This window comes from Microcebus murinus, chromosome 21, assembly GCF_040939455.1.
Source record: "Microcebus murinus isolate Inina chromosome 21, M.murinus_Inina_mat1.0, whole genome shotgun sequence".
Lineage (NCBI taxonomy): Eukaryota > Metazoa > Chordata > Mammalia > Primates > Cheirogaleidae > Microcebus > Microcebus murinus.
The window spans coordinates 37733937-37747736 of record NC_134124.1 but is presented as its reverse complement, the minus strand read 5'-3'; the positions used below and the strand labels follow the sequence as shown (position 1 = coordinate 37747736).

The following is a 13800-nucleotide window of genomic DNA, read 5'->3' as shown; positions in this document are numbered from 1 at the left end:
CGGGGGCTGCGGGGGGCTGCGGGGGCTGCGGGGGGCTGCGGGGGGCTGCGGGCCTCGCCAGCGGCGACAGGAGCGCTTTCAGCAGCAGCCGCGTCCCGGTTTCCCGCGGCCTCAGCAGTCCCAGCAGCGCCAGGCAGCCGCCTCTCCCGTCTGACGCTCAGCGTCACCATCTCCCTGCGAAAGGGCGAACCTCTAGAGGAGTTTTTAGATCGCGCGGCACATTTTAGAGCTGCGTCCCTCCCGGCGCACAGCCCTACCCTGGCACCGCAGAGCAGGCCTCGGGGAGCTCTCGGGCGTCTGTGTCGCGGGTGTGCCTCTGTCCCTCAATTCTTGGGAACGGCGTAAATGCGAGCGAATGGCTGCCCGTCCGCGCCGGCCTCGCCCGCGCCGCCCTCCCCCGCGCCGGCCTCCCCCGCGCCGGCCTCCCCCGCGCCGGCCTCGCCCGCGCCGCCCTCGCCCGCGCCGCCCTCGCCCGCGCCGCCCTCGCCCGCGCCGCCGGGCCCTGACGCCCATTCCCGCAGCACGCCGTGGGGGCCGAGCACCTACTGTGCGCCAGGCGCTGTGCGGGCGCTGTCCCCCCGGCCCTCCCGGAGCACAGCAAGGCCGAGGCCCTTCTGGGCCGAGGGCATCGTTCGGCTTGCACCACGTGCCGGCCCCAGACCTTCGCGGCGTGAAGCAACAGGGCACCTACTGTTCACGACCCTGCGGATCAGCCAAGCGGCTCTGCTGTTCTGGGCAAGCGTGGCCGGTCTTGGCCGGGCTCGTTCAAGCACCTGTGGTCACCTGGCGGGCTGGGGACTGGCTGGCCCCTGTTGGCTGGGCGACGAGGGTGACTGGGCCATGGGCCTGTCAGCATCCAGCAGGGAGGGTAGGCTTGGTCACACGGCCATGTGAACATCATGGCATAGCATCACTCCCGCGATCAGTCAAAGCAAGTCACAAAGCCAGCTCAGATTTAGGGAATGTGGGGGAATTGCAAAGTTGCATTGCAAACGCGCACGGCTGTGGCGAGGAGGGCAAAATTGGAGCCAGTTGTGCATCAATTTAGCACACACAGAAGAAACACAAAGGGAAATGCCCGATACCAGCATATAGCCCGTTCCAAGAGCCATGGCGTGGTTGGACTGTGGGATTCAAGAGGGAAAGGGGCTCTGTAGGTCAGACTGAAGAGCTAAAACTTTCACCCAAGGGCAGTGGGGAGCCAAGAAGGGTGTTAGGCAGAGGAGTGAGGTCCAACTTCACTTTAGAACACTTTGATGGCCACAGCCTTTCTCAATCCAGACCTCTGGTGATAGTCGTCTGGGAGAATTCCAACAGTGGGGAGACTACATAGTGAAAACACAGGTCTGTTTAAAATGCACCCCTCTATGCCTTCCTCAGAGGTAAACATTGCTCTTGCCCTGGTAGGAGTCCTTCCAGACCTCTGGGCCTTCACACACACACACACACACACACACACACGCACGCACGCGCGCGCGCATGCGCGTTTTGTCTTCTCAGAAGTGGGAACATATTCTACAAACACATTCTGGTTTTTTCATTTTCATTGCTGCATACTATTCCACAGTGCAAAAGACCACAGTTTACTCACCTATTCTCCACCTGATGGGTATCTAGGCTGTTTTGAATTTTTCTGAGATTGCAGCGAACATTCCTGTATGTCAGTGTGAAAGCTTCTCTCAGATTTATACGGAGGGCGAAATGGGTGGTTGGTGGAGTGAGCGCGTCCTCAGCTGTATGAGGCGCTGCCGAAGCTCTGTCCACGGCGGCGGGACTCTGCCCGCAGCCAGCACCCTGCACCCTTGGCAGCCACGTCGGCAGCGACCGCAGTCTTTGTCATTCTGCGGGGCGTCAAATGCAGCCTCTTCCTTGTCTTGGTCCACGTTCCCGTTTAGATGGCTACAGAGAGTCTACAGAAAGGGACTATTCATTTAGGCCCTGGGAACTAACTTGGAAGTTCTATTTTTTTTTTTAATTTCAGAATATTATGGGAATACAAATATTTTGGTTACATATATTGCTTTTGTGCCACCTAAGCCAGAGCTACAAGCGTGCCCATCCCCCATTGTGCCCCTCACCCATTAGTTGTGAATTTACCATCCTCTTATCCCCTCCCTGCTGCCCGGAACCCGATGAATATCCCTTCCATGTGCGCACCTAAGCGTTAACCAGTTAGTACCAATTTGCTGGTGAGTGCACGTGGTGCGTGTTTTTCCATTCTTGTGATACTTCGCTTAGTAGAATGGGCTCCAGCTCTATCCAGGATAATACAAGGGGTGCTAGATCACCGTTGTTTTGCTGGCTGAGTAGAACTGCATGGCATACAAATACCACATTTTATTAATCTCATGTACTGATGGGCACTTGGGTTGTTTCCACATCTTTGCGATTGTGAATTGTGCTGCTATAAACATTCGAGTGCAGGTGTCTTTATTTTAGAATGTCTTTTTACCCTTGGGTAGATGTCTACTAGGATTGCTGGATCAAATGGTAGTTTTATTTTTAGTTCTTTGAGGTATCTCCATACTATTTCCACAGGGGCTAAACTAGGTTGCAGTCCCACCAGCAGTGTAGGAGTGTTCCTCTCTCTCCGCATCCACGCCAGCATTTGTTGTTTGGGGACTTTTTGGTAAAAGCCATTCTCACTGGAGTTAAGTGATATCTCATTGTGGTTTTGATTTGCGTTTCCCTACCGATTAGAGATGTTGAGCAATTTTTTATATGTTTGTGGCATATTTTTTTCTTTTCCAAATAACGCAGCCTGCTTCTAGACACAGAGGTGGAGCTGCTGGGCTCCAGGGAACCCAGCCCACAGTGGGCGCGCCCCAATTTCCCGCGCGGGGCAGTGGGGGCCTGGCTCCTGCATCATTGCCAACACTTCAATTTGTGTCAATTTGATGGGAAAAACTTCAGTATTTCATCATGGTTTCTGTTTGAATTTCCCTGATGTCTGGAAGTTAAGCATATTTTTTCCTGTATTTATTAGTCTTTAAGAGTGAATTGCCTATTTATATTCTTTGTTCATTTTCCCAGCGGACATTGCTCTTATTTGTGAAGACTTCTGCTAAACAATTTTATTTAAAAATTGATCTTTCGGAGGCGGGAGGATCGCTCAAGGTCAGGAGTTCAAAACCAGCCTGAGCGAGACCCTGTCTCTACAAATTAAAAAAATTAAAAAAAAAAAAATTGATCTTTCATCCCTTACTCACTTATTTCTCAAACAACAAAACAAAAGGAGGCCCAGGCCCAGAGAGCCGGGCTAAGCTGGGAGAAGCTGCCGCCCCACCCGGGCGTGCCTGCTCGCGGCCTGCCTTGGGAGAGACCCAGCCGGCAGCGGCCTGCGAACGGGAGCAGACCCGGGCCGCCCACCGGCTGGGGTCAGAGGCCTTGGCAGCCACAGGTGCCCCGATTCCCCATCAGCACCACCGGCCCTGGAGGATCAGGTGGCACGCCCCATCGTTTTGCTGTGGGGGCCAAGAGGTCACACAGGAGTGGGTGGCAGGGCTGGCGTGACCCGCCCTAACCCTGCGGCCCCAGCCCGCGGCTCTGGGCCCAGCCCAATCAGGGCTGATTGGAGCGGCGCGTGGCTGCGGGTATATAGCGAGCGGGCACGCGGCGGCGCCACGCCCGCCAGTCGGCACCGCTGCCAGGATGAGCGCTCCTGGGGGCATCGCCAGCGAAGCCGCGCCCTCCTCGACGTCCATGGCAGGGTCATCGGGGTCCCCTGGGTCTGAAAAGCCAGGTGAGCAAGAGGAGGCGGCCCCTCCCGCAGCCCTGCAGCCCATTCCTGGCGTCCGCGCCCTGCCCCCACCTGGCAGGCAGCCAGGCCCTGGCAGCTGCAGGTTCCACAGCCCAGCCCATCGGGCAGAAAAGCGGATGCCACAGGTGGCAGGGCCAGGCAGGGAAGAGGGTGCGCCGAGCAGGGCCTGGCAGCGGAGCCCGTTCCCTCCCGGCAGGGCTGCGGCCTGGCTGGAGGCCGGAGCCGCTCCAGGGCGGGCTCCCCCTGCACCCCCTTGGCGCTCACAGCCGTCCGGCTCTCTGGGCACGGGTGTCCGCCGGCTCGTCCCCTTGAAGAGCTCCCAGCCTGACCCGGAAGCCCGTTTAATAGCAGATGCCACTAAACGCGGCCTGCGCTGTAATGGCGGTAACCAGAGGGCTGTAGGAGCCCAGAGGGGCCTGGCCGCCCTGGGGGAGGCGAGCCCTGAAAGGGTGGGTAATCCTCGCCCAGGGAGGCGCTCTGAATATTTGCAAAGGCTCTGGGGTGGGGGAGGAGGGGTCCCAGTGCCAAGGGTACAAGGACAGACTTGCTCGCTCTTCATTGGGAAGGCGTCTGGATCAAGGTGCTTTTTGAGCCTTCAAGGACAATGAAAGCAGCGGGGGTGACCATGGGCAGAGGGCCGCCCCAGGCAGGGAGCGCAGCGCAGGCCAGGCGCAGGCGAGCCTGCTGGCCGCGGAGGGCCGGGCGGTCAGACCGGCCCCCAAGGCGCGCCGCAGGCCGGTCGGCTCTTACTGGGAAGGCCGCGGGGAGCCCTGGAGGGTCTCCAGCAGGGCCGGGCTGTGCAGTGCAGTGAGGAGAATGGTCGGAAGGGAAGGAGGTGGCAGGAGGAGGCTGGGGCTGTGGGGACAGAGAGAAGCTTATGGAGAGATGTGGAGTGGATGTGGTGGGGGAAGGGGCGAGAATGGCCCCTGGGTTCTTGCTTGGACGTCTGGGTAGGTAGGGGCAGTGGTGGGGCAGTCCTGGGACGGAAGATGGAGGGCAAGTTGGGGGAGGCAGGGGAGGACATACAGCTCCTGGTATATAGCAGGCACTGACTGACTGCTGAAGTGAGGGGCTAGGGAGGGAGGGGCAGGCCTGGGGCAGACCCTCGGGAGTGTCCCTCTGGGATGGACATGGTTTGGGGGAGGCAGGGGAGGGCTTGCAGCTGCCACCTGAGGTCAGGCCGAGGGCTCTTGGGAAACCGTGTAACACTGAGGCTGGGAGGGCTCAGATCTAGGCCCCTCCCCACTGTACAGATGGCAAGAACGAGGCCCAGAGGGGAGAGTGGAACTCCCGAGGTTCTGGGAGTGACCCAGGCCTCTGCCAACGCACAGGCTTTGGCCCCAAAATGTATGTTCCCAGGCACTTGGCTCTTCCTGGCCAGGTGGCGGAAGGTTGGCTTGAATTAGGTCTCTTCATAATTTCGCTCTAGATCTAGGGTTTCAGGTGGGTCTTTTTTGTATTTGAAAAAAAATTTAATATATTGCAACCAATTTTTCTTTTTAAGTCTTGAAATTCTGCAAATTGATCAGAAGCCACCATTTCCAATTACCACTTTTACATCCTGTTTCATATTTAAATCCCTTTTATGCACCTAGTGGTGACTAACACTTTCTCATACTTCTGCCCCCAACCTATTGGCCCTGTTCTCCCTGGAAACTTTTAAAAAATAACAACTCATTGAGAAATAATTCACATACCATACAATTTACCCATTTAAAGCATTTCACAGAGTTGTGTATCCGTCTTCACAATCAATTTTAGAATATTGTCATCACCTTTAAAAACACCTGCGCCCATCAGCAGTCTATAATCCCCACCTGTGGCCCTGGGACACCATGGATCTTTCTGCATCTGTGGATTTGCTCAGTCTGGACACTTCTTATAAATGCAACCACTCAATACATGGCTTTTGTGACTGGCTTTTTCCACTTTGTGTGCTTTTAGGGTTCATCCTGGTAGCATGTGTCAGTGCTTCATTCCTTTTTATGGCTAAATCCGTTGAATGGATACGTCACATTTTGTTTATAATTCATCTGTCATTCATCACGGACATTTCAGCTACCCCCATCTTTTGGTTATTACAGTTAATACTGCTGTGAACATTCATGTACAAATTTTTGTGTGGACATGTTTCCATTTCTCTCCGGTATATACCTAGGAGTGAAATTCTTTCATGAATTTTTATTATGAAAACTTTCAAACAGATGCAAAAGAATGTTATGTGGCTCCCACCCCCTGCACCCGTCACACAACTTCAACGATGCCATCAGTTCTAGGCTATTCTTGTTTCATCAACTGGGTTATTTCAAAGCAAACGCTGGGCTTATCTTTTCATCTGTAAATAGCCCAGTATTTATCTTTAACAGATAAGAATCTTTTAAAAAGTAGTTGCAATACCATTAGCACACCTGAAACAATTGATATTATCCTTAATACCATCCAATATTTCTTCCCAGTGTTAACATTTATCGGGTTCCCCCCCCCCCACTGGGTTGTCTAAATCCTGCTCTGAGTCTGAGCAGGGAGCCCCGCTGCACCTGGTGGAGGTTTCCGAAGTATCTCCCATCTATAGGGCACCTCCTACTCTCTTTCCTGCCTGTTTGTTCATAGAAAACACGAGGTGGTGTGCCGTCACAGGCCGGGTTCGGCTGAGACGGGCTCATAGAGCCCCTGCAGGTCCTGTAAACTGGCACTGAGATCTAGACCAGGGCTGGGACCTTTCCATGTTGGAAGGCCGCATTGACTTAGCTGTAATCAAATAAGGCCACATTCAAGAAACTTCAATTAGACACACTTAAAAATGTATATTATTTTGTAAAAATCTGGTTGCCTCTATGTACTATGTACTTAATATGTACTTAATAATTTCAAAAAATGAAAACTAATTTTAAAGTTAACCTTTTAATGACTTTGTTATATCTGCTTTTTGTTGGAAAGCACGTGAATATTTGGTTGCAGCATGGAGGTCCGCAGTTTCAGTTGATCCTCTGGATGGGGGTCAGTCATTGTGACCTTACCGGTGTCTTGACTCGGGTTGGGGTTGGGTAGGAGAATGTTGATTTGCAGCCATAAGTGGTTGAAAAGTGAGAAAGCATTTTTCAGGCATGTTGCCAACTCGTGGGTATTCTGCATTTTTCCGTATGTCACTTGGATCTTTCTTAGCATCAAACAATGACTTTAAAATGTCATCTGAGAGCTCAATCAACTCCACCTGTAGTTCTTCAGGTGCCTTGGTGCTATCAACTAGGTGAAGCTGAAATGTTGATTTGAGTGCGATGTCATGTTTCTCAAAGTGAAGCTTTCATTGTATTCTCCAATTAATAGGTAGATAACAGCTGTGTACTCTTCAAATGACTTGCATATCTCATCTTGCCCATCAATGACCTTTGCTAACTGGGAAAAATGTTCATCCAAGATTTCCTTTTGAAGTGTTTTGAAAGAAAGCTTTTCTGAAATACTTGGGTTTTTTGCCACATATCATATTTAGACTTAGTTTTACCTTGCAAAGAAATATTCAAGTCACTTTAATTTGACATGACATCACACAGAAATGCTGCATTCCTATAGAAATCTTCTTTCAATAATTCACATTGATTCTGTTATTCATAAAATGTATCTGTTCTCACAGAAATAAAATTGTGACTAACACCTGTCCCTGTGACAGCCAATGCAGTTTGTAGTGATATGGCAAGTCCACACTGAATACCTCATGGCTCAACTTTAGCTTGTCACAAAACTGACAATGTCTTTTTTGCATTTGCATGAATATAGTTAACAATGCTTTAACTTGTTGCAAAGTGTCCCTTAAAATAGTAGCTTCAGCACAGATTTTGCTGACACAAGATACAATGAAAAGAAATGAGAGCATCTGGATCTGTTAATACTTTTTAAAAAAATTGTGCAATAAACCCTTCATGTTTTCCTGTCATGGAAGGTGCACCCTCTATACGTACACTCACTAAATTTACCAAATTCAGTCCAACTTCACCACATTCATCTGGAAGGTTGTTGAAGATACCTGTTCCCTGTGTTCTATTTGCAGGAGTGCCCAAAGTGAGTAACCCTTCATAGCAAAGAAAATCTTCTGTTATGACCAGAATGAAGTTTGAAACCTGTGCTGAGTCAGTAGTATCAGTTGATTCATCCAAAGCAATTGAATAATTTATATTTTCCTTTTGAACTATTGCATGAAGTTCTTTAAGTTGAAGGCTGATTTATGCTGCCGATCAGTTATGGTTTTCCTTGAAAGAGGCAGTTATTTGTACTTGGAAATGTTATCTGGGTCTAAGCATCCTGCAATGTCAACAATGCATTCTTTCACGATTGCTACATCACTGAATGGCTTCATTTTTTTCCCCCTAAGTATATAAGCTACTTTATAAGTTGCATCAGTGGCATCATTTCCAGGTCTTATTGCTGCTTGAAAGAATTGTCTTTACTTTTACTTTTCATTTTTTAATTTCTATAGTATAAACTTTCATGCCTCTGCCTCTGATTTAAAATATTTGTGGTCCTTATGAATATATAAAGCTGATGAGCATTGAATTTCTTTAATGTTGGTATTGTAGTATCACAAAACAAGCAAATCATATCTTTGGCAGAAGCAAGATAATACTGCAATTCCCAATCCTCATTTAAAAATCCGTTTTCTTCATCGTTCTCTTGATCTTTGACATGGGCTATTAAGCAGACAGAATTAAAAAATACTGTCAAGCTATGCAGCTATTCACAAATTTCACTTCAAACAAACACAGTGCACTATTGTCAAAAGCTGGCAACAGACTGGTGTACTCGACCCCATAAACCACTGCCAGCCAGCCTCGTGCGGGAGTGGCGCCAGTCAGGCAGGGAAAGTGAGCACTAAATCATGAGCATAGCAGCCGTCCATTTAGCCCTTATGGCTTACTAATGTTCTAATTGAGCCGGTCAATCTGGGAGGATTATGTTGTTGAAACTTATTTTTTATTCTTTGGTATTTTAAATACATTCGTTTTCAAAATAAAAATGTAGAAGACAAACAAAAATGCATTAATAAAAATAAAAGGACTTGTTCTGTAAAATCTAGATTCGGTCAAGAAGCTGTGTTTAGGGACCTGGAGGGCCACAGTTCCCCCACTCTGTTCTGGACAATCGATCTGATGTAGGTTTGGTTTTGTTTTTTTAGGAAAATGTGTGTGTGTGTGTGTGTGTGTGTGTGTGTATGTTTTTATTTTTGTGTGTGTGAGACAGTCTCTGCTCTGTCACCCTGGCTAGAGTGCAGTGGCATCATCATAGCTCACTACAACCTCAAACTCCTGGGCTTGAGTGATCCTCCTGCCCCAGCCTCCTGAACAGCTGGGACTACAGGCACACACTGCCACACCCAGCTAACTTTTCTATTTTTAGTGAAGGTGTTAAAGGCTAGTCTTGCTCAGGCTGGTCTCAAACCTCCCGAGCTCAAGCAATTCTTCTTGGCCTCCCAGAGCGCTAGGATTATAGGTGTGAGCCATTGCGCCCGGCCGGGAGTATGTACCTCTTTACAAAGAGACTGGGCTTCATCAGGCAAGGTGGCCGTCCTTTTTGGGCCAACTGTCGGTGTGGGGATGGGGGTAGGCGTATCTATCTGGTCTTCGGAGCCCCCTCCCCCGGGCCTTGCCGGTGTCTGCTGAAGTGCTGGGCCCACGTTCTTGGCGACTGGGCCTGAGGGTGGTGGGGGCTCTGGTGACGTTGTTGTCTGCCCACAGGCCGGAGGACCTTCCAGGTGGGCCGCCGCAACCCGCCGACGCTGCACATGGTGCTAGAGGCGCTGCAGGCCGGGGAGCAGCGCCAGGGCATGTCGGTGGTGGCCATCAAACGCTACATCCTGCACAAGTACCCAACGGTGGACGTCACCCGCTTCAAGCACCTGCTGAAGCAGGCCCTGGCTACGGGCGAGCACCGCGGCCTCCTTGCCAGGCCGCTCCACTCCAAGGCCAAGGGGGCCACTGGCAGCTTCAGGGTGAGCGCGGGGGCGGAGTGTCGGCGCCTGTTCTCCGGCTCTGCCCGGAGCGCCTTTCTCCCCCTGTCCTCTCTTGCTCTTCCTGTGCCCTCCACAGGGATGCCCCTCCTCCGGGAAGGCCGGGGCTGCTCCTCTGAGCCCCCACCCTCCTGGGCCCCGAGGGTGTCAGGGAGTAGGGCCGGTCACTGTGCTTGCTTCTGGGTCCTGGTGTGCAGCCCCGGAACACCTCTCGAGGCCAGGAGCCTTCCTGAGCTGCCACGTCCTCCCCTTCTACGGCAGAGGGTCTCGTCCCGGCAAGGAAGCTCGGGAGGGACCTGTCCAGGGTCTCCCACAAGTGGGGGCAGGTTTGGGACAAAATGGAACCCTGGCATCATGACGGCCATTGGCCTCCAGGAAAACCTCGTTGCTGTGACCTGGAGCCTTGCTCAGCAACCGGCACACAGCTTCTCTGATGGTCGCTGTCGGTGGAGCACTCGGAACACTCCCGGCTTACCACGTGCTGGTCCCCTTGGTTACTGGGTGATGGATCACGGGAAGTCCCACCCCACGGGACCCCTGGGCATGGGTCAGCCTGGACTCAGGTCATGGCCAGGCCAGGTGGGGTGGAAAAGCAAGAGGGGCTGAGGGGGGAGGAGGCAGGGAGGGGACTCTGGGGTCCTGGTGTTGGGGGTGTGTGCTGGCGGGTGGGGCTGGGACTCGTTTCTGGTCTTGGTGGGTGATGGGGAGCCGCGAGGGTTTGGGGACAGAGTAGTGGCATCAGCTGGGCTCAGTGGGCAGGGACCACCCGTCTGCCAGGAGCCCTCACTCGCCCCTGACCCTCACACCCTGTGCCCTCGATGACAGCCCATGTACACATGAGACATGGCTGGAGGAAGTTGTGAGCTCAGAGCGCCCCTGAAGCCCGGTTCTGCTGGGCACGGGGCGGGGGCGGCCCAGAGCCGCAATCCTTGGGAAAGGCGAGCAGGTGCGTGGGGGTCGGGAGGCCCGTGGGCTATGTCTCCGGGGACAGGGTGGAAGAAGGGCCAGGCATTTAGGAGGTGGCTGTGACTCTTCACCCTTTGCCCTCGACCACCTTCTTAGCCCCCTCTTTTGGACTGGGGCCTCCCTGGAGTCTTGCAGAGGGCGTAGGGGCACAAGGAACCCAGAACAGCTGCCCTCGAGCCCACCCCGACACTGTCCTCCTCCAGTTAGTTCCTAAGCACAAGAGGAAAATCCGGCCCAGGAGGACAGCTGCCTCGGTGGCCCCCAGGGGAGCTGGGGAGGCCAAGGAGAAGGCCCCCAAGAAACCAAGGGCAGCAGAGAAGGGCCCTCCCAGCTTGGACAAGGTGGAAAAGGCAGCCGAGGAGCCTGGAGAAGTGAGGAAGGCGCCTCCCAAACCACGTGCAGCCAAGCAGAAGGCCCCCAAGAAAGGCAACAAGGCCAAGGACACCAAGGCAAAACTGGTTGAGGCTGGGAAGGCCCCCCCAAAGCCAGACAAGACCACACGGGCCCCTTCCAGTTCCAGCGGGCTCAGCGGGAAGTCAAAGGACGAAGGCAGCAGGAACGGCCAAGGTGGGTGTGGGGGTGGGAGTGGGGCACGCGGGCTGGCGTCTGCGGCAGCTGCGGTGGGACGGAGGGTCCGGCTCTGGGGCAGGGGGGTGTGCTTACCTAGCGAATGTGCTCTGAGCACTTGGCTTGACCTGGAGGGACAGAGGACTCATGACAGCTGGTCAGGAAATGGAGCAAACAGTTCAAGGACAGTGAAGAAGAAAACAGACCAGGAGCCTGGCTCATTCCTGAGGTGGCAGGGGTCAGAGAAGGCTTCCTGGAGGAGGTGTCCCAAGCAGGAGAAATGCCTGTGCAAAGGCCTGGAGCCATAAAGAAGTTAGAACTTTCAAGGAACCGCATGTGTTCTGTCTGCAGTGTCGGGAGGGAGAAGCTGCGAAGGGCAGCTGGAGCCTGGACCTTATCTGGGCAATGAGGAGCCATGGAAGGATTGGGACAGGGAGCAGCTGGGGTCAGAGCTAGTATTTAAAATGTATCCTGACTGCTGTGTGGAAGACAGACCAGAGGCTGACAGGCCTGATGGAGCTGTGGTGTGGGTGGGCGTGGAGCAGGGCTCTGCCTGTGCTTTGCGGGGAGCAAGGGGCCCAGGCCATCCCCACCCCCGGGAGGGGCCACTGTGATCTCCAGCTTGCGCACTAGGGCACCAGGGGCTCTGAGTGGCCAACTTGCCCCATGTTACACAGCCAAGTAAGGACCTGGGACCCAGGCAGGAAGGGGGCTCCGGAGCCCCTGAGCCTTCCTGCCCACGTGACACCCTGCCCCAACTTGCAGGAGATGCCGAGGTCCACGGGAAGATCAAATCTGAGAGCAAGAGTTCAAAACCCACAGCCAGCAAGGTAGGTGCCTGTGTGACTTCCTGGTCTGCTGCCCGCCCTGACCACGCCAGAGCTCGGGTGGCCCACGTCCAGCCCCCCGCAGAGGTCAGCAGGGGGAGGGGGAGATACCTTCTTTCTGGCCCTCCCGCACCCTGGGGGTCACCATCCCCCTTTCACTGAGGCTTAGAGAGGAGAGGCCAGGTGTCCAAAGCCACCGGGGCTGGGACTTCAAGCCTACCCCTGAGGGTGCTAGCTGTGTGCCCAGCCCTGCCCTGCCCAGTTCCACCTCCTTGCTCCACGTCTCTTGCTTATAGGTCAAGAATGGGGCTGTTCCCCCAACCAGGAAGAAGATAGTGGCCAAGGCCCCTCAAGGGGCAGCTGCCCAGGGGTCTAGGGAGGGGCCAAATGCCAGGGCAGATTTTCCTGCTAAGGGCAGTGGGTCCACGACGGCACCTGCAGCCCTGGCCACGAAGACGGAGGCCCCCATGGGCCCAAGAAAGCCCGGGCAGCCCGTTAGGGCCTTGGCGGCCAAGGCGCTTAGCAAGAGGGCCGAAGCCTAGACCCCAAAGTGCGGGCAGAGACTAAGAGCTCGAGTTTTTATTCCCCAGCGAACTGTTACCGTATTTATTTAACCTATAGTTTGTATCAATAAAGACTTTTGTTTTTCCTCACAAATTGGTGTGGCTGGAGCCTTGAGGTTCAAGGGTTTGGCCATTCGGTCTGTGTAAACACCCACTGAGTGCCTACTGTTTCCTGCGCTGGGGCAGACTGGGATGTGAAGGGCTGGGCGAGGTGGGCTCAGGCCCTGGGAGCTGCAGGAGGGGCTCTAACCCAGCCCCAGCCCCAGCCCCAGCCCGAGAGAGCCAGGACTGCCTCCGGAGGACGGAGATTTGATCTCGAATGTCTAGCAGTTGCAGAAAGGGGAGGAGAGGAAGTCGCAGGCAGAGGGTGCCGCATGAGGGGGGTGTGGTTGGAGGATGGGGGTTTGAGGCTTTGAGAGGAGCATTTTGGGGAGGTAGGCCTGAGCCACTGGGGTAGGGGATGGGAAGGCCTGCAGGGCAGAGGTGAGGGGCAGTGGGGAGCTAGGGAGGGTCGCAGGCAGGGGTGATGGTGCGTGTGTCCAGAAGCAGCACGTTGGCTGCGGAAAGGAGGGATGAGAGGAGCTGGAGACGACTCGGCGACTGCTCAGGAGCACGACTGGTGGCCAGGCACCGCTGTAGGAGACAGGCCCCATGGCCCAGCGCCCTCAGGGCGGGCGGGTCTGCAGAGGCAGACGGGCTGGCCGCTGTGTCAGGGAGGGGCGGGGAGGCCTGTCTGGAGGGGAGGCCCCGGCCAGCCCAGCCCTGGGCAGGGAAGGTGCGCGGCCCTGAGACGAGCGTGCTGGCGGGCTCAGGAGCGAGAGGATGGCCGTGTGGCCGGAGCCAGTGAGGACAGTAGCGGGCTGAGGTCTGGCGCTTGTGGACATCCCTGGCCCCCTCCCAGCAGGAGTTGGCGTCTGTGTCCCCGCCCCTTGAGTCTGGGCTCCACGACTGCCCCACCGACAGAATCCGGCGGCAACGACCCTGTCGACGTCTGCGCCCTGCCCTAAGGGACTGGCAGCTTCTACTCGCGTCTTTCGGGTTTTGGTCTTTGATACTCCTCGAACTCGGCCACCGTTCTTGGCTGAGCCCATGGCTCGTGGGGGGACTAGGCGCCCAGTTCTC

The 13800-nt window shown here is 54.5% G+C and overlaps 1 protein-coding gene across 1 annotated transcript; it reads left to right on the top strand.

Moving 5' to 3' along the window:
* The first annotated feature begins 345 nt into the window (after positions 1-345).
* On the top strand, positions 346-12657 carry H1-8 (H1.8 linker histone). The gene is made up of 8 exons (XM_075996004.1): positions 346-868; positions 3566-3742; positions 3819-3910; positions 4027-4144; positions 9484-9737; positions 10925-11288; positions 12054-12118; positions 12412-12657. The coding sequence occupies exons 1-8, from the start codon at positions 346-348 to the stop codon at positions 12655-12657; spliced, it is 1839 nt and encodes a 612-aa protein (XP_075852119.1).
* Positions 12658-13800: the final 1143 nt, after the last annotated feature.

What these genes read in the sequence shown, in the direction of transcription:
- H1-8 (XM_075996004.1), top strand. Translation starts at nt 346, where the DNA reads ATGCGAGCGAATGGCTGCCCGTCCGCGCCGGCCTCGCCCGCGCCGCCC. An exon ending in AGGCAGCAGGAACGGCCAAG is followed by an intron (nt 11,289 to 12,053) that starts GTGGGTGTGGGG and finishes CCCAACTTGCAG; the next exon opens with GAGATGCCGAGGTCCACGGG. An exon ending in CAAAACCCACAGCCAGCAAG is followed by an intron (nt 12,119 to 12,411) that starts GTAGGTGCCTGT and finishes TCTTGCTTATAG; the next exon opens with GTCAAGAATGGGGCTGTTCC.